Raw genomic sequence first — 27,829 nt, 5'->3', positions numbered from 1 at the left:
ATGCTAATGTGATGAATGCTCATGATTGCCAGTGCTGTTTGCTGCATACCACCATATTGCATGCCGCACTTATATTTGATACTTGCGAATTGCAGACGTGTTAGCCGATATGCTTGCAACAACAAAAGGCGCCACAGATGCCAAGGCGGTGTAAGTGAATATTAAAAGCATAGAAATTACACATGATAAGTGCGAAGATTGCAGCAAAGAAAAATGGTAACAAAATTACTGTCTAATTAATATATGTACTATTACATACACCTACATACATACATATACATATACAGAAGCGAAACGTTCCTATGCACATAGCGGCAGGGGCGATAGATCTGCACGGCCTTGCTGGCTGGCAAAGACAATAAAACCGTGTTGCATGCCCAGTCGAGTGTTTAGTCTACTTCGCATTTTGCCGCAAAATACGTTCGCGCTCGCGTTCTATCGTAATTCCTAATTTTATATATCTTACAGAAATTATTGATATAAACTCTAAAACTCTCAGAAAAGTGGTGCAAGAGTGGTGAAAAGTGGTGGCGAATGTGCAGCCGCGCAGTCCAATGTCAAGGACATTTGCGTTGCGTTAACGATCAGTGTAAATAATAGATGTGCTCTCGAGCTGTTAAACAGGAATAATATAAATAGGAACATATATCGACATAATCTTAGAGAACTAGCATTGTCGGTGAACAAAAAAAAAATTTCCCAGAATGTCGTACTCGAATAAACGGGCGCTCGCAGCTTCGGCATTCTGTTTGTGGCTTGTTCTGTGCGTGCAAATCTCCGTTGTGCGATCGGCATTGCATTCGCGTGCGCTATCATCGGTTGCTAGTGGCAATACCAATGCCATTGGCGAAGGCGAGACAGAGACGGAGGAGGCCGAGTCAATTGCGGCTAATGAGCCAAGCTATAAAAAGCAACAGCCTACTCCGCAGAGGTCAAATGTCAGCATGAAAAGGGACTTTTCAGAAAAAATGTCTTGGCAATGTGCTAATAATGCCAGTTGCCTCCATACACTAGCCTCTGACATGTTGCAGGCTTACAGGCACGGCGAGACCATTAGCTTGGGTTTCATGGATTTAGCAAAGTTGCCACCAGTGGGTGAAAAGGACAAAGAAAAATTGGGTGGTGCCGCAACGGGTCGAGGCATTTCGAGTTTCGTTGATTTTATTAGTGGAAATGCTATACGTATACCTGTGGGGCCGATGGTGTTCAGCGTGCAACGTGCAGAGGATGATGGAAATTACATTGAAATTGCGTTGCTGAAGAAAGCGAGCGGCAGTCAAGGTAGTGTTGCAGTGTTTTAGGAGTAAGAATAGACTGGTTGCTAAAATAAGTGATTAATTGCTTTGTACGTAAGAAAAACAATGTCACAAGTGATAATATTAACAGAATCAATAATTTATCATAATAATAATTTTTCCTAAAAAGTGATTAAATATTTAATAATCTTAATCGAATTTGAACGTGCCTGTAACGGAAAGACAAAACGAACAATAGACGAAGATTTACGATAGAGTAGGAATTTTGGGAAGAAATTGTGATCAGAGATTTTTTGTACAATATTTCCCATTTCAAAAAGATATTCCAATCCCTCTGTCACAAGAACATTAAATAACCTGAGCCTTTAAACAATTTCTTGTCGAATCTGTTTTAGGACGGTTTGCCAATTTTAAGAAATTGTTTAGTATATTCGGAAGCGCACAAAACTGTAAATTGCAATTCACAGGAAAGATTTAAACGTTAAGTGTTGGGGTTCTTGGTGTAATACAAGATGATATTAATTACACTCGACTGGATATTGGACCACATCAAACTTTTTCGAGAGATTGAATGTTCAATAACAAAATAATTGCTTCCTTTTTCGAAGTTAGCCCCAAATCAAATTATTTGCATTTAAGTTTCGAAATTGAGCTTATGGAATACCTAATCTTTTATTATATTATGTAAGCTCTTAACAAAGTTAATATATAGATAAAGTCTGACCTGTGATTTTATACTCTCGCAACACGTTGATACAGAGTATTATAGTTTTATATTAAAGACAAATTGAAATCCGGGGGACTGTCTGTCTGTCCGTTCATCCGCCCTGCAATTTGAGTAAAAATTAAGACATCTTGCTGAAATTCGGTACGCATGCTTTTTCGCAAAAAATAAGGAGAATTTCGTAGATGGGCGAAATAGGAACATTGTCACGCCCACAACACGCCACTAAAGGAAAACCTATAAAGTGACAAAACTAAGCACTAAAACAAGTAAGAAAGGTCTAAGTTCAGATGCAACCGAACATTTTATATTCTTGAAACTAACAAGAATCAACGTCGGTTAACGACGTTTTGTGAGCGTGGAATATCAAGTTTCATCAATATATCTCAATTTTTACTCAAGTTACAGATTGCATGGACAGACGGGTGGTTGGCCAGACAGACAGTCACCCGGATTTTAATTTTTCTTGTCATCTTGACCGTTAGGTGAACAAAACCAGAATTAAAACTGGTCAGAAAAATGGACGAAATCGGACTACAGCCACGCCTACTTACATTATAACACAATTTTAAATTCCATTTGATTCTTTCACTTTCCAGTATACAAATGTAGAAGTAATTAAGTACTATAACGACGTAAAACTTTGCCTTTATGTCCAAATACAACCTAAGCTGTTCAATATAAATATTTTCGAACTACCTGGTGACTTTATATCGGACACATCGGAAAATAGAACTGACAGATTGACAATTACTCAGAACAGTGTATCTTTGTGCCTAAAATAGATAAATTAGAGCGAAAACTTGGTCTAGCCCCTATATAATTAATATCAGGGTTTTCGAATACCCGGTTTGCTCTACTCCGTATGATTGGTGATTGTAATGAGGTACTTTGATAAAACCCTGGGAGAATTTTGTTAGTATCTGGTATATTAATTGGAGCGGAATACGTCAATATCTTGGTGTAAACCTCATATTCCAAATATCCGATTCTCTGATTGACGTTTACCTCATCCACTCAGTATAATATATTTACCTTCTTCAGACAAGTTAAAAGCATACATATCTCATTCGAAGATTTTTAACATAGATTTAGGAAATGGAAATTAAAATATAGCAACAAAACTAAGCCCAAGTTAATGACCTTCAATATAAGTCAAGAAGATACCAAATTTTATTGTAATTAATTCACGATTTCATCAATTAACGGATGTTTACCTTTTTCTCAACAGTTTTAATAGACTTTTTTACAGCACCTGAAGGAATTTCCCGGTATTTGATTTTTACAAGTTGCAAAAGTAACTTATAAAATGTTCAGTTACACCCGAACTTAACACTTTCTAACTTGTTTTAATATTCTACAGCTTATTTGTGAAATTGGTTCACGAAATACCTGAAATTCACTTACTTTATATTAGGATTTTCATAATTCTGGCAGAGTTTATGTCAAAAATGTCGGTCAATGCATGAATAACTCATAAAATTGCTTGGTTATATATTTCTGAATGTAATCAGTCCAGACCTTCTTGTAGCCGAAATATACCCTACATAAAGATTTACACCCTTTTAGATTTTCCATTTGACAATACAGCGTTTATGTTGGTCAAAATGTCTGGTATCTGGAAAATTTCTATGTACTGGATCATAAGATATATACATAAAGGCCTAGGGAATATCTTCAGGTGCATAAGGTTATTAAGTAAGTCTAGGGTAAGTTTTCACACAATTTTATAAATTTTAGGCAAAAAGATGCACCGTTATTGAAAAACATGCTCCCTCAATTTTATAAAACGACTCACACATTTGCCGATATATGCGCTATAAAGCAACTGGAAGTTCGAAAATGTTTCTATTAGATACAAGGTTAGTCCAGAAAGTAATAGGCCTAAGGGGCTTTAAAAAAATTTATTGAACCAATCGTTGCAATTCTTTAAAACCTTTCAAAATAGGCTCCTTTTGCGTCGATGCAGCACACTTTCTAAGCATTGATGGCTCACGGAAGGCATTCCCCGGAATAACCTTGAGAGCCGAGGTGCATGCTGCTTGCTTTTCTTCTGGTGTCTCAAAATGCTAGCCTTTCATCGGCCTTTATCATATCATATCATACCCAAAGCTTTATGACTCGTCATCTGTGATTACGTTATTCAAAAATTGAGGGTAACTTCCACATATGCTAAAATTTTGGTCGTCAGTGAGTAATTTTGGGACCATCTCCGTCCACACCTTGCTTGTTCTAGTACTCCGTCACAATGTCATGAACAAAAGATTTTGATAAATTTAACATCTGACTCAAAACTTTGCGCACACGAGTCACATTGTCCGTGTTTGTCGAAGTCGCAGGTCTCCCAGCACGGTCTTCATATGCGAATTCTTTCCGGCCCTCCAAAAAGGCCTAGTGTCACCGAAACACACCACTTCTTGCTAAAGCAACATCTGCGTAAGCCTGCTTGATCATACCAAACGTCTCTGTCGAATAGTTACTCCGTTGTTCATTAGTTAGGAACGCCTTCTATCTAATCCAGTCGGTGTATACACGCTCCGAAGTACAGTCGCGGCAGAAGATGACCAGTCCTATTACTTTCCGGACAAACCCTGTATGGGAGGATTATCCCCGAATTTCTATAATGTATCTCAGAGATTGACCAAGATTTTCGATAAAAAGTCACAATAGGAATTTTCATGCACATATTCGGTATCTGGGATCTTCAAATGTTTTGGTCTGATTTGGAAACTTTTTGGTCATAAAGTGGCCTAGTTGACGCGCACTGTTCGGGCAAAGTTTTATCCCAACACATTCATTGGTGCTTGGTTAGCATTTTGGAATCAGATTGAGCTTAAAATTAGGCTATACGGGAAACATTGGTTATTCTAGCTTGAATGGTATGCGAGTTATGTACATTACGCACTTGTTGTCTGGACTGAGCAAACGCAGCACACATCACGTGACTATGATTGCGATCGAGCTACGTAATAATTACAGCAGTTATAGCATACGAGTATTTGCTGATACTCTGCTGATGTGTAGCCAAAAATTTAGTGACGGTAGCACGTGAAGCTGTTGCAAGTGTTGCCAAAAATTCACACAGAACGTTCGAATTTGAAAATGTCTTCTACAACACTTTTCTTTACATTTTAAACATCGCGGCTTTTGTTTGTTCAAAAATTATACTGTTCTCAGAAAATGGATACAGATGCGATTTTAGTATTTAGTATACACCTTTTTCTCAATTTATTGATCTAATTTTTGTTACGATGTGTATTGATTTAGTTATGCGTCCCGTTAATTAACGTTGAAATTAACATTAAAACTTTGAGACAAATATTTTTTTTTTTGACATTACTCCTGTATTTGTTGTGTGGTCAGTACCACCTCCATTGTCCAGTACTCAACCTGAATTACAGTAAAAACTGTTTTTTGGAGTTAATCATTAGGGAGTTATGCCACTTTTATGTAAATAAAGAATATGAGAAACAATACAATGCCCACTAAAAGCAATTTTCAATTTCTGTATTGACTCTTAATATCCAGTGTTTATTTTGATTTTTAAAGTTGGTACTTTATTCTTGATTAATTAGTTTATGATATTATTTTGAATACATATTTATCGATGGTACTAGTACAAGCGTCTGTTAGGTGAACAAAACTGTTTCGTAAGTATTGGGGACACGCTGGGTGAATGCAGAACTGCACTGTTATCGAACTGCCTTCGTTCGGCTGTTACCTCCACATGGTAGATGCTAATGTGTGTGTTTAAGTGAATTAATAAATAACGCGCCCTCATCATACTCATCTCTCAATACTGACTGCCCTGCGTACCATATATGTACACATGCATTTAGAAATATTATGTGCTACTAATCGGAATAACAAATACATTGTGTTTCATAAGCACATGTTGTATAATGTGAAACGATTCGTTAAAAGCTTAGTTTGTATTGTGAGCATGTGTATTAGTCGACTGTGAATAAGTAGGTACATAAAATTTCCCAGCCATGGAGTTCATATGTCAAAGACTTAAAGGGTATTCGATTATTAGTTATATATAACAAAGGTTAACTGTAATCAAGAGTATTGTGTTCACAATATTTCTTCGAAGATATTATTACTAACCCTGTCATGTAGGTTTGTTAGCTGCATTCAAGTGTAAAGTGCTTACTTGGCAAATGCTATTCATTACTATAGACCAGCGTTGTCCACGGCCTATGCGTCACGTTGGACAACACTGCTATAAACTTAGGTAGTCTACAAATCTTGTACTATGTGTTGTCAAATTTAGTTTGTGGTATATGGTGGCTAATGATTATAATTCCCATTATGTACAACATCGAAAATTCTAAATTGTATTTAGAGCATAGTCTATATTTAGCGCTAAAATGTATTAAGTTGTAGCATTTCATAATTAACATTTTATCAGAAGAAGCCAGCCAGGATATTTAAAGCTAGCTTACGACTTCGTATAGCTGTAGCACTTGATAAAATTTGTGAGCATTAATCTGACAACTTTTACAATTTTAAGTTAATTAAAAAAAATAAACTTTGATTGCACGGAAGCTATAACACTCTTCAGAAATAAAATAGTTCTCCATAAGAACTTAATTCGGATAATTTATGCTATAGGTTTTCGATCTGAATAATTTATTCGTAGATTTAGATTATAATCAGTGTCCGTCCAATTTGTTAAATGTGTTTGGTTTGACCGTTCAGTTTGTATGACAAATATATGCTTTTGTGGTCCAATGTCGGCAGTTCCAAAAAATGAACAGCTTCTTGGGGAGTAAAGAACGTGTACAAAATACATATAGACAGTCAGATGGACAGACGGATATGGCTAAATCGACTCAGCGGATCAGGCTGATATATTATACATAAATGATAAACATATATTTTATAGGGTCTCCTTTAGAGTGTTAAAAACTTGATAAAACTCAAAATTTACCCAGTTCGGGATATAAATATTAATCACAAAAAAGTTAAGTAAAATATTTCGCAAAATAATTTTTGTATCAGTTTCATACTATTGATATTAATCATAACTAATCGCGAACAAACAATAGCCTGGGCACTGTATATTCAATTGTTTGTAACACCGGCGATATCAGGCTATTATAGCATCTGAACGATCAAAGTTCCTGTAAGATATATTTTCTATATGTAACAAGTAAGGAAGGGCTAAGTTCGGGTGTCACCGAACATTTTATACTCTCGCATGATAAAGTGATAATCGAGATTTCATTATCCGTCATTTACATATTTTTTTATTTTGCTGTAAAATTAATTAGAATTAAATTCTGAGAGATTTACCGATATTTTCGGTGAAAAATTAGGTTAGGTTAGGTTAGGTACTGAGTTCTTCGTGTTCGATATCAGTGACCTTGAAAAGTTATAATCCGTTCACGACAATTTTTCCACAAGGGATCCAAAATGCCCCTCCCTAATGCGATCCTTTGTGCCAAATTTCACTTTAATATCTTTATTTGTGGCTTAGTTATGACACTTTATAGGTTTTCGCATTCCGCCATTTTGTAGGCGTGGCAGTGGGCCGATTTTGCCCATCTTCGAACTTAACCTTCTTATGGAGCCAAGAAATACGTGTACCAAGTTTCATCATGATATCTCAATTTTTACTCAAGTCACAGCTTGCACGGACGGACGGACAGACGGACGGGCGGGCAGACAGACATCCGGATTTCAACTCTACTCGTCACCCTGATCACTTTGGTATATATAACCCTATATCTGACTCTTTTAGTTTTAGGACTTACAAACAACCGTTATGTGAACAAAACTATAATACTCTCCTTAGCAACTTTGTTGCGAGAGTATAAAAAGTATTATAGCTTCGGTGCAACCGCAGTTAACGTGTTTTCTTCTCTTAATATAATATATTATATTTCGGATATAGAATAAAACGTAGAGTAAATTTAATTCATAAGAATTTCCTAGTAACAGGCAGTGTTAAAATTGTTCCATCTTTACTTTTTATATTGATTCAAAATGGCTAAAATGGACGAAGGTCATATATACTACATATATCTCATCAACTCCCATATTGCAAATATTTATACTTATTTTCGCCTCCCATTGACTTTATAACATGTGCAACACTTGAGTTTTCTTATTAAGTTTGCTTAAAAGCATACGTAGAATAGATCGGTTAATAAACCTGATCCAATTTCCGTTCCAACCGCTGAGTTTAACGCACTGCTATTCGATACTCCATGTCAATCTGCTTACTCTATATCTACCCTGATACTCAAATAACTATAGGTTTCAATAAATGCGGTACCAAAACTTTATCGATGTGATTAACTTCGCCTACTGATACAATATTTGTAGAAATTACAGTGGACAACTATGGAAGGGCCAAGTTCGGGTTCAACTAAACATTTTATTCTCTTGTAACTTGGAGGAATCTTTGCCAGAGAAATAAGTTAAGGTGTAAAATGTCAACCAGAGGATGGGAGTCCATGCATATTCGATATAACTCATACACTGACCGACATGTTCGGCATAAGATTTGTTAGAAAAACGAATATTATTGTATATGTAGTATATGGGAGTGGGGGATAGTATCGACTCGATTTGATCTATTTTTGCTCATTTCACATACTATTAATATGCCACATACTCAAAAAATGTTCCCTGGGTTTCATTAAGGTGCTTTTCATACAATAACCAATTATATAGAACAAAATCAAGTGAATATGCGAAAATTTTGGCAATATTTATGTGGGCGCTAAGTCAAGTTTTCGCCTAATTTTATATATTTTAGGTACAATGATGTACTGTTACGAACAAAACTTGTTCTGTAATTTTCATTGCGATAACTGAAATATTGGTCGATATTTCCACCATTAAGTCACCTGGAAGTTAGAAAATCTTTACTTTAGATATATGGGGTTTTTGATACACAGAATACCTATTGTCAGCAAAAGATTCTGTCTGAATTTCAGTTGCCTATCTCACACATTGAACAATATTTTTCCGCCAAAAGTCAACTATATATTATATACTGGGGTACTCATATTCGGTCTACGATCTTGAACAGTTTTGGTTGAATTTGGAACAATTTTTGATCAAAAGGTGCTCTTCTGTAAAAGAATTATTACTGCAAACTTTTATTCCATTCCCTTAATTACTTCTTGATTTGGGTACTGAAAAATGAAAGAATCCAGTGGAATTTAACTTTGCGATATATGGTAAATAGGCGTTGTTATGGTGTGATTTCGCCCATTTTCGCATCGTGATATTGGAATATCAGAAGAATGCTGAATAGTAAATGGTGCCACGCCCATTGTCCAATTTCCAATAGGGCCTCTTCTACTATATCGGAGGTACAATTTAATGTCTCAGACGTAATTAGGTATTGCTTTATTGCGCTTTTAATTGTTTTAAACGGTACCGCTATATAGGGAGTGACCGGGGTTATCTTCCGAGTTTATTCTTTTTACACTGTTGGTAGGAGTTCTTAAAATATTTATGCTGAGCAAATTTGGTTGTTCCAGCTTTAGTAGCTTAATATGTACATTAAACTTATTAGAGGGTGGCGCCACGCCCACTTTTTCAAAAGTTTTTGCCCTTGATACCGCGATCTGTGCCAAAATACAGGTTTTTATCTTAATTTAGTGCTTAATTATGGCTCTTTATAGATTTTCGGTAAATGGCACTTTGTGGGCGTGACAGTGGTCTAATTACGCCTTTCTAAGAACTCGTAATTTTTTTTACAAAAGAACCCGCATGCCAACTTTCATCAAAGATATCTCAATTTTTACTCAAGTTACAGCTTGCATGGACGGACAGATAGTCATCTGGATTTCAACTTTTCTCGACATCCTGAGCATATACATATATAAATATAACCCTATATCTATCTCGCTTAGGTTTAGGTGATACGTGTAACCGTTAGGCGAAAAAACTATAACACTCTGCTAAATCAGTTTTAATCGAGGTTACAATTACATAGCTGTTAAGTGGTACGGTAAAAATATGAAATAAGATTCTTTCTTTTCTGAATTTACTTTTAAATTTGTTTTTTTTTTTTTTGCAGGTCGAGGTGGACTTGGGGGTGGTGGTCTAGGCGGCGGTGGTGGAGGCGGTGGAGAAGGTCTTCTTAGCAGTCTAGGTTCAGGTATTGGCGGTGGCAACGGTGGTGGCGGTCTGTTGGGAGGAGGAGGTAATGGCGGTGGCGGTGGTCTTCGTGGACGGTTCCGCAAACAAAAACAAGAAAAAGACAAAAAGCAATTCCAAATGTACATACCAATGTATTTGGCCGCAACCACTTTTGGATGGACCATGGTAGCTGCAAAAGCAGTCGGTTTGCTGACACTCAAAGCATTAGCCGTCTCCAAATTGGCATTCATTGTAGCGGCAATGGTTATTGTGAAAAAGCTAATGGATAATGCCTCAGAAAAGTGAGTACCATCACATAATTCCATGTATTTGCACAGTGCTACACGCAAATTTGGCTATTGAGTTCGCAGAAATCTAATTAAAATCTATTCACTCTAACGCAGAATGATGTATCAATTCCCTGAACACACACCCTACATGATGCCATACAGCATGGATTATGGCATGCATCCCGAAATGGCGTCGGGCGGAGAAATGTACCCTGCCGCATTGCAATTAGCCGCTGCCCCCATGCAACACCACGGCGTCGGGCACTCAGGTATCGAAAATCTCGCCGCGGAAAGCAGTTTACATCACAACATTGCCGATATGCAAAACAGTACACAGGTGTTGGCTGCGCTGAATGCGGTGCATCTGGGACCGAAAGTAAAGCGCGAGGACTCCTGGTTGGGAAAGAGTGAGTATACTTAGCTGGGCAACCTTTAGAGGCCTACCTTGACAATATATGTATGTTTTCGCTTCTCCTGTCGGTTGCATTCAATTACAAATCCCAGTTGGCTGGCGAATGCCATTGCGTTCCGTTAATAGTCCATTTAAACGTACATTTTACGGGCATCCGTTTAAGCCAACTCGTTATAATGAATTTTTGATGCGCAACCAAAATTGGAGTCGACGCAATGACGAACAAATAGCTGTAAAAGTGGCCTTGGCTGCCGCAGCGGCCGCAAACGAAGAAGAAGGACAGGAGGAAGTGGAATTAGGCGAAGACGATATATTCAATGAGGAGGAGAATATTAAAGATACGTTCGAGTTTTTGGGCATGCAACTGAATAAGAAAGCAGACAGTGTCCATAACCTTTCATACAGTTAACCAGCCAAACTTGCATATGTATGTATGTGCATGGTGTATATATTGTACAATCGGTCGAGGAAGAAGAGAAATTTAAGTTAGCATAAGAAACAAGCCCTTCCATAAACCATGTACCTTATATTGCATTAGAAGATATGTATTTTCTTTTTAATACAAAGAGACGTAAATGTGATATGAGGTATTTCTTTTTTTATCCGTGAAATACAAGGTCTGTCGCAAAAGAAACAGAACTTTTTTTAATATAACTGTTTCTGGTGGCGCCCCCTATTGGTGGGTATATGATATAAAAAGTTTGATCTCTTGTTGACATTTCGTAAAAATTTGAAGACAATTGGATAGCTACAATCGATGTTATCGAACAAAAAGTGACAGCAGCTTTTGGTCATCGGTCGTAAAATGCATTTTGAACAAAGAGCAAATATTCAATTTTGTTTTACTTGGATAAAGACAATGCTGATTTGTTTTTACGATTCCGAGGGTATTGTACACCGATAGTTCGTCCCACCTGGCCAAACGATTAATGCTGTGTTTTACCTTGGTGTTATGAAGCGTCTTTTGTGACGCATTCGTCGTGCTCGACCACAATATCGTGAGGCAGGGTCTTTCACGATAATGCGCCGTGTCATCGGTTGACGCTTGTCACTGATTTTTTGACAAAAAACTTCATATTAACCATTAATCACTCACCCTGCTCACCTGATCTAGCACCCTGTGATTTTTACCTATTTGTAAAACTTCATTTGCACATGAAAGGACACTGGTTTCAGGACATTTCAGCTATCCAAAAGGCGACGGACGATATTCTCAAGAGCATTCCGAAAAATTACCTTAAACACTTATTTGAAATGCTAATCGGGCTAAATGCTGTATCGAAGCATAAGGAAACTACTTTGAATAAAAAAATATAACTTTTGAAAAATATTAATTTTTTGTTGTTCTTTAACAGTCCTGTTTCTTTTGCGACAGACCTTGTATGTGCTTATGTTATTTATGCTAGCCGACACTGTCACCATATAGATTCAATTGTTGTTTCATTTTGGTTCAAAGTTAGCCTAGACTGAAATTCCTTTAGTAAAAACAAGTAAAATTTAACTGGGTACACACTGGACAACAATGACATTTATGTCAGTAAAATATGTATAGTAAAAACGCATCGATATTAGTAATTATTTCGATTCATTGTTTCCGCCTGCACACGGTTCCACACCTCATCCAATCCCTTGGGTGGAGTTTCACTTTTTATCCAGCAGAGCCCAGTGGAAATTTTTATCATGAAGCCAATTTAATTTAGGATCCCCGTCTTTTTGGGTATTCGAGGTGGATAAGCGTGAAATGTGACAAATTGGTCTTCAAAATATGTATATTCCACACCAACAAACTCTCCTCTTCTTCTATGCTTCATTATCTTTCACCTAACTCTTAATAAGATTGGTGCCAGTAATACTCCTTACCATCAGAACCTTCTGACCGAGTAACCTTCTTCCAATCTTCAACCCTTTAATGTTTGTGTTCCCTGCAATAGTTTAGTTAGACAGAGCAAATTTCTTGTTCTTGAACTCAGCTAGTATATTAGGGCTAGGCAAAGGTCTGATCGGATAGCATTTAGTGCCAAAACTTAAATGTGCAATTGACTGCCACATAAGTATTTTAAGGTATAATGGTTTCCATATTGACCCATATCTTACTCTGAAAATAGCATTTCGAGAAAAATGCGTTTAAAGTTTTAGTAGCCGGATTTAGTTTCGATATATTTATGTATAGGCAGCGTGGTCATCGTTCGAAAGTACATTATTTGGGATTTATTTTTTTAAGATTATACTTTTCAAATATTAGCCGCGTTTACGTCTCAGATGGTCCATCCGTTGAGTCCAATTTTCGATTACTTCTTTCGAGCATTGCGACTGGTAAAATCGATTGAAATTGTCCGTAAAGACTATGGACTTTAAACATCTCCACAGGAAAATGTCGAACGGTGTGTTCTGTACAGCTACGACTGCTATATTTTCTTCACAGGGTGCTGGACGTGGTGTATTGGGTCGAATATTGTTCTATAATGGATCATAGGTCTCAAGATGAATGATGCTGTTGCGAAAAGTATGCTCAGTAGGCCGATTATGTTGATCATAAGTTGAGGGAAGCGCGCGAAACACATTCCTTACAGAATGTGTATTTTCGATTTGTAAACGTTGTTCAGGCATAAGACTTTCCATGATGAAATGCCAAACAGTACTGAACAAAAATAACATGATAAAAAAGTGGATCTACTTGGATCACCCGTTACTAACTGCTCAAATTTATTTTGATTTAAAAACTTTTTCCTTTAGTGGAAAATAATAGAATTTATTATTTTGTATTTTTGTAGAAATATATCATTTGATTAGAATTTCCTGTTCTCGCAATATGTTGCTACATATTACACTATACTAAATAGTTTTGTTGTTTGTAACCCCTTAAATAAATAGACGAGACGAGTTGAATTTCGGTTAACTGTTTGTCTCTTCTTCCATGTATGCTATATATTGACGAAACTAGGAATGCGTATTTTAAGGCATCATGTAAAGTTCGGTATTGTATATCACGTCCCAAAATACAGTTAAACGATAACCTATGAAACGCCTTAATTAAGCAGAAAATGAAGACACCAAACAGTACTAAATTTACATTTTTTAAATCGAGAGTGCTTGACGTTATTGTATTCTAACATTTCAAGAATAGCGCCTCTTAAGTATACCATCTCACGCACATACATATAAATATTGTTGTAACATTTGAAACATATAATATATCGGCCAATCTGTGGGGTCCATTGACGAAATTTGAAGATAATACTTTTATGATAACAGCATGTGTTAAAACTAGATAAAATCGGTTCCATATACCTAGTATAAAATCCGCTTAACCTTTATACCTTGTATATTGATAAATTGTTAAGGTATCTTAATGAAACACAGAGAGCATCTATTTGCATTTATAATAAGTCTTTCTACGAAAACCCAGTAAAATCGAAGCAATATACAAACTATATATAAAATAACCCTTTCAATCTTCCGGTTGGTTTTACACCGTATACGTTCTTCAATATGTAATATACCTTAGCAAAACTAAGTGAAGATATGATGATAGGTAGGTATACCACTATTTAATGCCATAAATATATAATCCATTCACTCTTTCGTCGAATAACGAATATTCAATTCATTCGAAATATTTTTATACTCTCGCAATATGAAGAGCTTTTCCCGCTATTGATTTTTCCGACTCGGGAGTGTATAAATTGTTCGGTTACACCCAACGCTATTCCTTAATTCGAAAGATAATATGACTATTTTTATTTCATCGATTATTGATGTATTCCAAAATAGATTTCATCCCTTTGTTTGTAATTTAAAAAATTATAAACCCTGGTCTACTAGTTAGTAGACTACTAACGGCAAATAAGAAACTTGTTTTCTAATTTTGTGACTTCTAATAACGAAATAAATATTACTCCCTGTTTGTTACTTTGATCTATTAATCTGGACTCGTTGACTAGTTTCGCCAACAAGCGCCTATCAGAGAGTCTAAATATAATAAAGGGTGTATCAAAATGGATGCAAGATTTAGATTTGCCACTATTTCAATTAATCTTCAGAGAAGACGAAGTTGAAGCGCTATTCTGCCCATATTTTGTATGAAGCTTTCAAACTGCGGCCGCCAAGCTTTTATTAAAAATTTAAATCTTGCATCAATTTTGGCACACCCTTTATCACAAAATATCGTTAAAATTTCTTACTTTCAAAGAAAAGGTATTGATTTTTATGTTTGATATTTTAAAATCTTTTCCAGCAGCTGCAATGGGAGTGGGTGTCAGACGGCCGCTAGTTTACAACTACGTACAACCGCACCACCCGTATTACCGCGCATAAAAACAACGTTCCGCTAACTGATTCACGCCACTCTTAAGTAATCCGCAACTTCTGTTTGTTATGTCTTTTTAGACAGTTATGTTTGTAATTTATTTACTGTAGATCTTTAAAGCAATCATACAAAAATGTACTGAAAATACAAAAAAAAAGAATAATCATAATATACAAGTATGTGTCCTTCTAAAATATTTAAACTAAATGCTAATCCAGAAAACTGTTAGACACACATACGTCATAAATAAGTTCTTTTAATATAATAGTACAAGTTATACTAAATAAATGCAGTTTAGCAAGAAATGCTACAAAATCTAAAAAAAACTATTTTAATGTTAAGATTAGCCTTACTTACATTAAAACAACTGAAACGAATTCTAAAAATAAGTACTTGTAGGATAAGTAATCTGCCCTGTGTTGCCAGTTCGATTACGTACGTTTTTGTAATTGTTGTTATTTATGAAAAGTATTTCTTACCCTGGAGTTGTTAAGCCTTTCGATTTTTAATTTGTTTAAAAATGTTTAGATTAACTAAAGAAAGTGAACAATAAAGCAATGTTGAAAGCTTCATTCGTTTTATTTTCATTCTTGATTTTAATAAATTATTGTACAATAAATAATTAAATAAGTATTACATTACAAAAACAACACTATATTTATACAAATTTTATCTCTTACATAAAGCGAGAGCCGGGATAGGCATTTAATTAAGGGGGTTCTAATATCATAAATAAACATATATGTAATTGTAGTAGATAAAAGAGTTAGATGTATAAAAGCACCGTTCCATATAATTATTTTCCATTTATTCCAGAAAGTAATATATTTTGTTGGTAAAATAAGTATTTAATAGATTCCTTTTATTAATAGCGCGAATAAAAGTCTACATTATTGATTTGTTTGTGTTCGTAGTCTTACGCAACATAACCGACTGAACTTGGTCAGCTGAAGTTATTGGCTTTGGATTTTTACATTTTATTGCAGTTTTTCTGCAGCTGCTTTTCAATTAATATTTTTTTTAGTTTTTATATATTCTTTTTATTTGTTTGCTTGCGCCTTTCCTCCCGTCATTAAATATTCTTATTCGTCTGTAATGATTACACTTATACATATGTTCATAAATAATCGTTTGTACCACATAAATTAAGTATTGACTATCTAGCGTGTGCTTAGTGCACTTCCTCTTTTGGCATTTGTCCGTTGTATGCCATATCCTGTGCTTCCTGTGCGATTATTTGCGCCGGCACTTCGGCCATACCCTCTATGAAGCCATTCAAAGCTCTCGCCCAACCCGAACTGTAGGTATCGTGATGTGGTATTTCAACGATATGCTTCTTCTGGGACAGTAATTTTTTTAATGCGATTATCACTGACAGCAGCAGTGCAATCTTGGAGACAATTAACGCTTTGCCCGCTAGCAGGAATAAGCCTTTGAGCATTATAGCACCCACCATGCCCGCCTTGGCCATCATTACCATCAACATTGGGCCCATGTTTTTCATCTTGCCACGTCCCTCCTCGAACGTCTCAACCGGACTCACCGATACGCCAAAGTTTAAATTGCCTTTGGGTTCGGTGGTGAGCACGAAGTCTGCATTGTCGGAAAATTTATAGCGCAGCGTACGTGATCGTATGAATTTCCAAATTTTTCCAGCCACCAGCAGACCTAGCGTCTCATCATCTGATTCAATGGAACGTGCCAGCAATAAATCATCATCGGGGTCATCCGGTATGGAGTCAATATCTCTACAATTGAGAAATTTGAAACGAATTTAAAACATTGTGTTGGTATTGTTGTGTTTGTGTCAATGTTTAAGAAGGCAAGTATTATATTGATATGTTTGTTGGATTTTGATTTCGACATTTATTCACCGAAATAATTTCACTTAGGCATCTTGGGGTTGCATCTACTTAATACTTACCTATTTTGCGAAACTCTTAGATTCTCATTGATATCGATTGAAGACTTTTTAAATATTCGATTCATGTACACAATCAATTTGAGCATCATACAAGAATGATTATCCCTCTGACTGCATTTTATGTTGAGTTTACGCAGGAATCCCTCTTCCAGTTGGTTACGGTTCACGATTGGAATCTGTAGGTGAATTAAAAAAGTGATATATAAATATGTATTCACTCGAGGTAAGATTGAAAAGTGCTATCTCATAATACCTACAAGGAAAAGGTATTAATACCATATAACAGTATAAAAAAATATTTTATATCTAACTTTTTTAAAAATTCACAAGTGTTCAGAACTCAAAAGTTCATGGCGGGCGATACCTTTGATGTCAAAAAAGACAATAGGCATTGTTTTCACTTTGGATTTACTCACTCTTCTGGTCTTCATCTGCGACCTCCTCCCGACCTTCCAAAAAGGCATGGTGCCACCGAAACACACCACTTGTTGCTAAAGCAAGCCTGTTTGATCAAGCGTGTCTGTTGCAGATTTACCGAGTTTCACAGAGAATTCAAGAGCGTACCTCTGCTCTAACGAACGCTGCATTTTCGTTGAGCGAAAATATTTGTCCTGACTCTCAAGGTGCTCGGAGACAACTGACCAGCCGCACGTTCGTTAGATAGGAACGTCCTCTACCGAATCCAGTCGGTGCGCGCACGCTTCGAAGTACAGTCGTGACGGATTAAAATCAGTCCTACTACTTTCCGGACAAACCCTGTATGTATATTATAGTTTTATTCTCACTAAAACTGAGTATAGGTATAGGGTCATATTTGTAGCAAGTAATTAAGGGCTAAGTTCGGGTTCAGCCGAACATTTTATACTCTTGCAACTTGTAAGGATCAAAACTAGGAAAATACTTTAACCCTTTCGATCCGATGTATACCGGTATATGTGACAAGTGTATTTTTAATGTTTCTAAATCGGCTGAAAGGTTAATGAACAGATATGCTAGTGTTCTTGACATGTTGTGAAGTTGGTAAGTATTATTCTCTTTTTGTAATTATTGGTATGTATAAGTTTGTGGGATATATGTATGTGTCCCAGTCAGAATCCGACGCACATATTTATTGGCAACATTTTAAAATTATATTCATTAATAATTGTATCACTTTTGTGCATTTTTAGCATTGTTACCAAAACCAATAGATCCTAATGCAATTGCTATTATTTTGGAGCCTTCTGATGAGGGTGAACAATTTTCGGGCATTAGTAGTGATGAATATAATCCTACATTGAAAATTGAACTATATTGAAAACGTGTTGGACCGCCTGAAATCTCGATTTTTAAGTTCAAGGATGGAAAGTGCATACCAGAGCATTGACTATAGTATGACGAAGTTCAAGGGCCGATCTTCTAAGAAACAATACTACTGTGCCCAAAGAATAAGGTGACATTGTATTTATTTTGAAAATTCTTTATTTATTCTTCCAAACCAATTTTATCCCCTTCAAAGTAATCCCCTCCCGATGCAGTGCACTTATGCCAACGGATTTTCCAATCTTCGAAACACTGGTTGTAGTCACTTTCCGGGATGGCCTTCAGTTCCGTCTTCGCCGCGACTTGAATCTCCTCTATCGTATAAAAACGGTGTCCCCGGAGTGGTCTTTTGAGCTTGGTGAACAGCCAGAAGTCGCTCGGCGGCAGATCAGGTGAATACGGTAGTCGCGGAACGATATGGGTTGAGTTTTTGGCGAAATGATCATAAATTTTTTCCAAAAAATGTTTTTGGTACCAGTCGAGATTTGACGCGTGAGGCCCAAAACATCCTTCAAAATTGTATTGGCTGAGCCTTTCGATATGCCAACTTCATCAGCAAGGTCTCTAATTGTTAATCGACGGTTTTTCAACACCAAATCTCTGATTTGTTGAACGTGAGCTTCGTCGGTTGAGGTTGATGGTCGCTCTGGACGCTCTTCGTCTTCGACACGTTCACGGCCGGCTTGGAACTCACTATACCACTTGCACTCATTTTTTTAGACATAGCCTCATCACCAAAGGCTTTCTGCGCCATCCTCAACGTATCCGCAGCAGAAAATTGATTCCGTAAACAAAATTTAATGCAAATTAACTCACTTTCAGCAGCTCACAAAACGACACGTATCTCAAACACTAATGAATATTTTGTTTGACATGAAATTTGACTAAAAAAGTAATTCTCCAAATCCTTCGACGCGCGCAGTTTAAATTCAAATGTCACCTTATTTTTTGGACACAGTAGTATATATAGCCGTTGAAGCCTACTAAGCGAGGCATTAAAATGTGGCTTAGGTGTGATGCTTTTTCCGGCTATATGTACCTCTGACTTTAATATCTACTACGGTAAAAAAGAGGGAGTAGTAGAAGAAAATGTAGGCCACCGCGGAGTTAATAAATTAGCTGCTACAAAAAGCTGATGTCATATAATGCATCGATAAGTATCAACGTCATTGAAACTTTGAATTATGCTGCGTTAGGAACTGTTATGCTAAACCGCAAAAAATTGCCAATAATTAGTATTAAGCTCAACAAGGGTCAATGCATTTTCCGTGAAAGTAAAACAGGTTTGATGTTTGCCAAATGATTGAAGAGGGAGAGGAGAAGGCAGCTGTCCGACACAGTGGTAGAAAAGAAAAATAGTCGGTGGAACCTAACGGTACAAATTCGCAATCGGAGGCGTTGTGTTTGTTGCGCAAAACAAAAGAAGGAGAGGCGTACAAAAACCTTATACGAAGAATGTCAGATTCCTTTTTGCAAGGATTGTTTTACACCTTATAAATAAATACTAATTTTAAGATTTATTTTACTTTATATTCTTAACATGGGATATGTATTTCACTTGTGTTTGCCAAAAATGTTCATTGTATTACAAATAAAACTAGCTTTCATATAAAAATCAGATGAAATAATATGTAAGCCTTGAGAGCACTGTACTGATCGGGATAAATATGTCCCTTCCAAAAATACCGACGGGACATATTTGTCCAACCCCTCCCTCTGCCCCTAAATCATTGAATTTGTTTTTTTAACGGAAAATACGTTTTTACTATGCCTGTTGTCTCGATGAATTATGCGAAATATGTTTTATTTACTTCAACGGCTTTTCGGATCGAAAGGGTTTTATCAATTATATAGATTAAAGTCAGCCGAATGTTCGAAATCCTAGACCTTGTTTTCGCCCAAATTTATCTGTTTTAGGCACAAAGATATACTGTTATTAGTAAAATACGCTCTCTTATTTTTTTTGATATAACTCACATATGCGCTACAAAGCCGCCCGAAAGTTCGAAAAGTTAAGTTAAGTATATGGAGGCTAAGGGCAGTATTGGTTCCATTCAACCCATTTTTGACACACAGTCTCGCTATTATAATAGAAGGATTATATTATATACTATATATCATACACTGACTGACATTTTTGATCAAAAGTCAACTATAGGTACCGAAGTCTAAGTATTCGGTACCTAGAGGATTGAACAGTTTTTGTTGAATTTCAACAATTTTTGATTATAAGGTGGCACACACCAAAAACGCTATTCGGGCAAAGTTTCATCCCGTTATATTAATTGCTTCTTGATTTGTGTACTAGAAACTGAACGAATCAAGTGGAACTTAAAATTGTGCTATACGGGAAGTAGGTGGTTGTTGTCCGATTTCGTCCACTGTCGTACTGTGACATAGAAATATGAAAAGAATGCCACGTACTAAATTTTGTCGAAATTTTGTTATTGATCGGATCATAAGATATGGGATTTCACCAAAAAGTGGGTGCGTAAGGCTCTCTTATACCATCCCTGCTAGAAAATTTTACGTTTCTGGAGCAATTAGTTATTGAGTTATCGCTAGTAGTTAGTTAGTAGTTTTGAACAGTACCGTTATATGAGGAGTGAGCGAGTGAGTCCGATTTCATCCATTTTCACACTGTCGATAGAAGTTCTTATAAGATTTGCGCTCAGCAGATTGTAGACAATCTTCTCTGAGCTAACATAGCGGAAGCACAGCACGCTTATATGTACGAAGGGTAGATCAACGGAGACTACTCTTCACTCGCTAACAACTAAAGACAGAAAGAGCTCTAGTGCATAAGGATTATGCTGTGGGCATCATGAAGCATTCAACAATGTAAACCCTTCTGAGCTGCCGAAAGATCAACGCGGAATGGAACCAAGCCACATTGCTCATATTAGCGCAATTGAAACTCCTCAGGGGTTGCACTGTCACCACTCATGTGGTCACTTGTTGCTTCTGAAAAAAAGTATAAAGAAAGCACCCAAATTGAGTGGGGATTTCAGGCAACCCTTCAAACTTCCAGCGCATTGGAGTAACTTTACTGGGTTCCGGACTACAAAGTAATTCTGGGTAACGAAATAAATACGAAATAGATGCCCATAATGTCATCTGTCTGGCTACCAAACAAAAACAGGATTTACGGAAGTCGCTAAAACGAAAAAATTGTTTGTTTTTTAATCAGTTCAAATTAAACTGAACCTCCAACTGGCAATACTAAGCACCAGTAGAAGATCCATATACGGCGTGACAGCCGGCCAGTATAAACTAACCCATTAACATCTATCTCACAATTTTGGAAATTTTCAATACTCCTTTTAAGAAATGAGGCTTTATGATCCCAGTTGACTGTATCTATCTTTTTTAAATTTGGCTGTATTTTTATTTAAGAAAAGGCATCGTTTATAGCCCATATGAATAATTTAATTTTTTCGTCTGTTTGATAAATACAACTTTCCATATTGCCTGTATTTTATTAATACAAGACTTTTTGTATTGCCTGTTTTGAAAATGCAGGATTTTTAATTTTGAAATCCGGTTCGAAGGACCAGTGTCAAAATTCAGTGAAGTTACTTTGCGTTCTTACTTTTGGCGAAGGAAAAAAATAGAGAAGTTCATTAAGTGAGAATTCTAATTTTTATTTGGATTTTCTTATCCTTATATGCTATACAATTTTTAATTCTCTCTTAAGTAAATGTATTTGTATATGTGTATGTTTGTATTGACTAACGACGATATACATGTTTCAAACACATACGAACGTTGGTTTATGTTTTGTTCAAAGGTATTTGAACAATCATTAAAAACCATACATATGACTTATATAAGGCTATGTATGATAAAATAAGAGCTCAAAGAACTGTAAGACAATAAATTCATATCCATTTTTTTCAAGAAAAAGTTCTAAACAGAAAAGGTATTTTAGACGTGAATACATTACATATTAAACTATGTAAGCCTTGGATAAGAAGGATATTTTAAATTTGTTAGTATTTTCAGTAGTTTTCCCCTAGGCTACTCAAATTTACGTGTGACAAACAATTGGACTAGTGTATTACGAACATCAGTATAATCATAAACTTTTTAATAATTTTTAGCTGATGACTAATTATAATAGTAATCAAACATAAGAAAACTATACCAAAACTTTAACTTACTCTCATCGGTCTTGGATCACACTACCCAATTTCATCAATTTGTTTTATCCCATCCATTTTATCTCATTCTGTGAAGTTTAGATTGTTTCGGGAAGATTAAAACTGCCACAACGTTATAATAATTACCGAAAAATAGTCCAATGAAAATTTTACCGTCAGAATTTATTATAAAAAAAAACGAATTTTAAATTCCTTAACATTTAAAACCAGACGATAAAGAACATCTGTAGGATTGATCCGAGTACTATTACTATTATTTAACAAGAAGTATTTTCACATCCTTCGGCTTACAATGAATAACTAAAGCATCAGTGTATACTACTGTGGGCAATAAATAGTAAGACTTTTTAATTCACCTTACTCGCGAGAACTCATTCGTCGAAATATTATTTTCTAGGTTGGTATGGCTGTCTGTGCCAAATGTCACATCAAAATAATCATTAGTGTTTAGTATACGCTTGTCTTTCTGAAGTACATAAAGTGCATTCGGCGATTTTTACGATGAGTGAAATTATTCAACAAAGAAGTTCCATTAAATTTTGTGTGCGGAATCAAATTTCTGGTGCCGAAACGTTTGGAACGTTGGAAAAGGCTTTCGGTGATAATTGTTTGTCGCGAGCAAGTGTTTTTGGTTGGTACAAATTATTCAAAGAGGATCAAGAACGCGAAGAATCACGTCTACAACTGGTTTCAACATCAACTGATGATCAACACGTCAATAAAATAAAGGAATTGGTTCTTGAAAATCAACGATTAACAGTCAGAAATCTTACTGGCATCAGTATCAGTGAAAATCGTTTTGTCATGAAACATATTATTACTGAGTCTTGGATCAATGTTTACGATCCGAAAACTAAATATCGTTTCAAAAAGAACCTGAAGCCGAAAAACCCTCGCCAAAGCAAGTCAAAAATCAAGTTTTCTTCGTTTATCAAGGTGTGGTGCACTTCGAATTCCTTCCGACCGAAAACTGTCAACCAGGAATACTATTTGAGTGTTATATGTCTTTTCCGCGAAGCTGTTCTTAAAAAGAGGCTGAAATTAAGAGTCTACATTTCTTGGTTTTTGTACCATGATAACGCGCCTTTGCATACTGCAGTTAATTTTCGTAGTAAGTTTTTCGCTAGATTTTCAACCAATATCGTGCCGCAATCACCGTGATCGCCGGACTTAGCTCGGTGTGAGTTCTGGCTATTCAGCAACCTCAAACGATCGCTCCAGGGAAACCGTTTTAAGTCAATTGAAGACATTAAACGATAATCGTTACGCACATTGAAGACTATTCCGGAAATTGACTTTAACAACTTTTTCGAGTATTGGAAAAAAACGTTGGCATAAGTTTATTGGGGCCAAGGGGGATTATAGGGATCGACATAGATTTTAAAGAATAAATTAAGAATTTTAAAGTTGTAAACTAATTCCTCCCACTTTTTGCTCATTGTAGTATAACTAACCAAAGCTAAGTAAAGTATGTTTTGTATTGAAATAGTGGAGAACAGTGGAGAAATTTGCCTCCCTATATTAGGAGTAAATCGTCATTTTATTAAATATTGCATCCTATTAAAGTTCAATTCTTTATTTCCAAAAATATTCTCAGGCCCAATGCACAACTGGAGTAACTTTTTTCATCGATAATTCTACGATAAAATTCGTCTTATACTCCAAACAGAGCATTTTATATTTGCTACAAAGTTCATATGACAGTATTTTTGGGTAATGATCTAAAATGTTGCACACGTCTTTTCCTAAACAAGAGGCTGCTCATTTGACGGAAATGCCGATATTGGAACACTACAGAATATATTTGCCACATACACTCATCGATCACTTGATTCTCAGGATTTAACAAAGATTATTGTCCAAGCTACAATCTCCGAACAAATTGTTCAGATCGGACCACTATTGCATAAAGGTACCATACAAACTTACAGATCAAAATCAAGATAAGGATCTTCATAAAGGTTATTTTTCCTTATTAAGTAAACTGAATAATTACCGCATTTTCACTGGAACTGATAGCGGGAGTAGCTTTCACAGAAGCGAATGCTAGAAGTGTTATTACACCGAACGATATTAGTGCTTTCATTTTGCACTCTTGTCAAAGAGTTTTATACCGCTTCTGTTATAGGATCTATTGAAGCGAGTAACCAGCAGCACAATACACTTCGCTTTTGAATATTCTGTAGTATTCAAATCTATATAGCTCACTATTCCCGACTTAACGCTCACACACACACTCAAATTAACCGCGCTACTGCACTTTAACCGCTACATATGTGTTTAATTAGACAGGATATCGCATTCAATGCAGGATAACTCGAGAAAAGTACTCCAAAGTTACAAAAGTTGGCAAAGTTTGCAAGGTGAACGACAAACAGTTAATTAGCGCGAGCAAAACGAATTTTATCCTTTTCACATAAGCACTTTTAATCCTTCAGCTGTTAGTCCTTTTAACAGTAGAGTATAAAATTGCACACTTGCACCTTAAATTATTTTGCTATTTTATTTCGAAATCACTTTGACACTGCACGAGCGCTAGAATGCGATGACATCGTCGTGATATCAGAAGACCTAATGCGAATTTCATGCTCGTGATTAAGATTTTATATGCACTACTAACGTACAGGCGGCAAGCGACTATCCGTGTGGCGTCTTCGAGGCAGCTTGGATTGCTGCACTTCGCAGTTAACCTAACTGTTGTTGCTGCTGCTAAGCTGAGCGGGATCAGGCTGCTGGTTGTAGTTGTTAGAAAACCCGATCGGTGGCTTAGTTGTAGAATCCCAGTTAGTTAAATGAATGAGTGATATGCCAAAAGAAGCAAGCAGACAGCATGTTGCAAGCAAAATAACAACGGGTTCAAATTTGAAAAAGAGAACAACAACAACTGCAGCAACTTGTTTCTCAAGTGCAAGGAATGAGATGTAACAGCCACTGTCGTTCGCACTGGTGCCTTTACCAAAGTCAATGTTGCTGTTGTTTGTGTGAGTCGCACTTGCAGAAAATAAATCAAGACCGAGGCAGTGAATTGCTGCAGTAGGCTTTAGTTTTATAAACTTCTTTGTTGTTGTTAATCTATTAACACTTAAATGGTTGCACGCATACATATATACATGCGGTTAAGCGCCCCTACTTGGCCGACGTCTTTGACCAAGTTAGGCAGCGAACGACTTCTTCCTAGCATTTGCCACAAGCCTAACATGCATCACACTTTCCACCTAGCCCATGCATATAAGCATGTAAATATGTATGTATGTATATCCGCAGAGTAAACATCAAAGCATGCAGCACTTCTAACATTCAGGAAACCCAATTCCCAACGCTGATTTCCACAGTGAAAATCGAAATTTTCCTTAATGTCGTTTCTTGTGGTTCAGCATCATTACTTACATACTCACATACTCGCACACTTATAGGTATAAATATGCATGTGGTTAAACCACACACGAGGAGCCATTATATTTACGATTTTCACTTTATTACTGCAGGTCGACGGCGGTAGACATCTGTAAATAAATATTTGCGCTTCTGCCTTGTTTGTTTACAGTTGAAATTGCCACCACAGAAAGTGCAACACTTTCCAGTGTGGGAAAACCTATTGAGACTTTTTTACGTTGCCTCTTTCTGCATAATTCGCAGTTCACAATTAATTGCTTGCGCGTTGCAATTTATGATTCACACATACTTTAAGTGCTCGTCTGCAGTCAAATCAACCAGTTATAGACCTCTTTACATACATATATAATTCCAACTAGTAAGGACTGGTCCCGTTGATGTTCTATTAGATGTCTATTGGCGGGAGTGTTTTATTGAGAATATATTAACTATAAATATACATATCTGATCTGTTTGTCAAAGAACTCTGCAATAAAATGATATAAGTCTGATGCCTTTGTGACCGGGTCTGAGAATTATAATTAAAGACATTTTGCAAGTAAGTTGGCGAAACACAATATTTCTTTGATATAGATTGTGTATTAATGCAATGGCGGATTCAAAGAGGGGATGGGAAAAATACGCTGCTTGTAACGTTCCGAAATCGAAGACAAAAAGCTGAGGAGCATTTTCGATCGAACTGAAAGTTGACGAAGAAAAATCACAAATCTGCGGCCGACAAACAAACGCGAAATTCTGCATGATAACTTGCGAAGAATACTACAGATATGTGCTTTAAAAACCAAAAACATGGAAAATCTTATTGACTGCTTGATAAATAGATTCAAAGGCCTATTGGATACTGACAACGTCGTGCGACATTTGAAGCTCAAAGTTGAGCTTGAGCAGTGACTTTGAGGGCAGAAGCAAAAGTCAAAAGACAACAAGTTACAAGCTACTGCATTAAAAACGTTAAAGAACTGCGATGTAGACTTATACCCCATAATTCATAGGTTTCTTCGAATATTCTGAACACTTCCATTGACAAATGCGTGCTCTGAACGCTCCATTTCAACACTTCGCCGCATAAAAACGTGGCTGGGGACGAATATGCTTTAAGATAGATTGTTCGGCCTGGCGTTTCTGCACACGCATCATTATATTCAAGACACTGTAGAAGAAGTTCTCGAAGGATTCTCAAAATTTGGCCCACTTCGTTATGTTTTGTGAAATTTTTCGATTTAATACATGAACTGACTACAGTATTACACATTGCAATAAAGTATGTCTCCCGCATGTCTACGATTTATAAATATTAAATTGTATACAATTGTTTAAAGTGATTTTCAGGTTTTAATATGTTCGCTTATTGTTTTAAAGTTATTGTTTACCATCAAAGCATGCAGTCGATATTTTACTTGTATATATGAATTGATTTGAGTTAGATAAAATGTTGGGATTCCTGTCTTGCCGTCAAATGAAACACTTTTTCAAATAGTTCATATTGCTTAGAGTGCAATTCTGTAGGCAATCTCTAGTACTATTTGAGACATTTTGAAGTAAAGTCTCAATTTGTGACTAGCTACTATTCAACATAACATAATCTCTAAACTTTAGTCACAAAATATTGTCTCAAATGTGTAACCTCATAGTTAGCAAGTCACAAAACTAAAAAGAACTAATGGGTGCCAATTTGAATATACTGCATAGAGATCATCATAGATATTAATCGATTGTCGTTTTTTTGTATTTTGTAAGCAACTCAAACACGAAAAAGTTAAAAATAAGTCAATTTTACACAAACTTCGTAAATATTCTGAAACAAAGTCAACCTATATTTTTATTGATTATTATGTTTATTGTTAAAATATTAAAATTTATATTTAAATATAAGAGCTGATTAGTCTTGTTCGTTTTTAATTGAGAGATTTTAGTGACTGTCACAGACGTCACAAGAAATTTCACTAATTT

The 27,829-nt window shown here is 36.1% G+C and overlaps 2 protein-coding genes across 4 annotated transcripts; one reads left to right on the top strand and one right to left on the bottom strand.

Moving 5' to 3' along the window:
- The first annotated feature begins 387 nt into the window (after positions 1-387).
- On the top strand, positions 388-15,669 carry LOC105225808 (uncharacterized). 3 transcript variants are annotated; one of them, XM_049447146.1, is made up of 4 exons: positions 388-1,281; positions 10,028-10,391; positions 10,494-10,786; positions 15,029-15,669. In XM_049447146.1, exons 1-4 carry the CDS (start codon positions 705-707, stop codon positions 15,103-15,105), a joined length of 1,311 nt encoding a protein of 436 aa, XP_049303103.1. In that variant the 5' UTR covers positions 388-704; the 3' UTR covers positions 15,106-15,669. The 3 variants fall into 3 exon arrangements, with proteins under 3 accessions (XP_049303103.1, XP_049303102.1, XP_049303101.1); XM_049447145.1 differs by having other exon boundaries at positions 15,026-15,669; XM_049447144.1 differs by lacking the exon at positions 15,029-15,669 and adding an exon at positions 10,884-11,297.
- On the bottom strand, positions 15,653-25,064 carry LOC105225800 (uncharacterized). Its single transcript, XM_011204432.4, has 3 exons — positions 24,483-25,064; positions 17,022-17,197; positions 15,653-16,845 (listed from the first exon to the last, which is right to left on the bottom strand). The coding sequence occupies exons 1-3, from the start codon at positions 24,570-24,572 to the stop codon at positions 16,269-16,271; spliced, it is 843 nt and encodes a 280-aa protein (XP_011202734.2). The 5' UTR covers positions 24,573-25,064; the 3' UTR covers positions 15,653-16,268.
- Positions 25,065-27,829: the final 2,765 nt, after the last annotated feature.

The sequence above is a fragment of the Bactrocera dorsalis genome, chromosome 2, assembly GCF_023373825.1.
Source record: "Bactrocera dorsalis isolate Fly_Bdor chromosome 2, ASM2337382v1, whole genome shotgun sequence".
Classification (NCBI taxonomy): domain Eukaryota; kingdom Metazoa; phylum Arthropoda; class Insecta; order Diptera; family Tephritidae; genus Bactrocera; species Bactrocera dorsalis.
The sequence above is the reverse complement of the archived record's forward strand: the minus strand, read 5'-3'. Positions and strand labels throughout refer to the sequence as shown.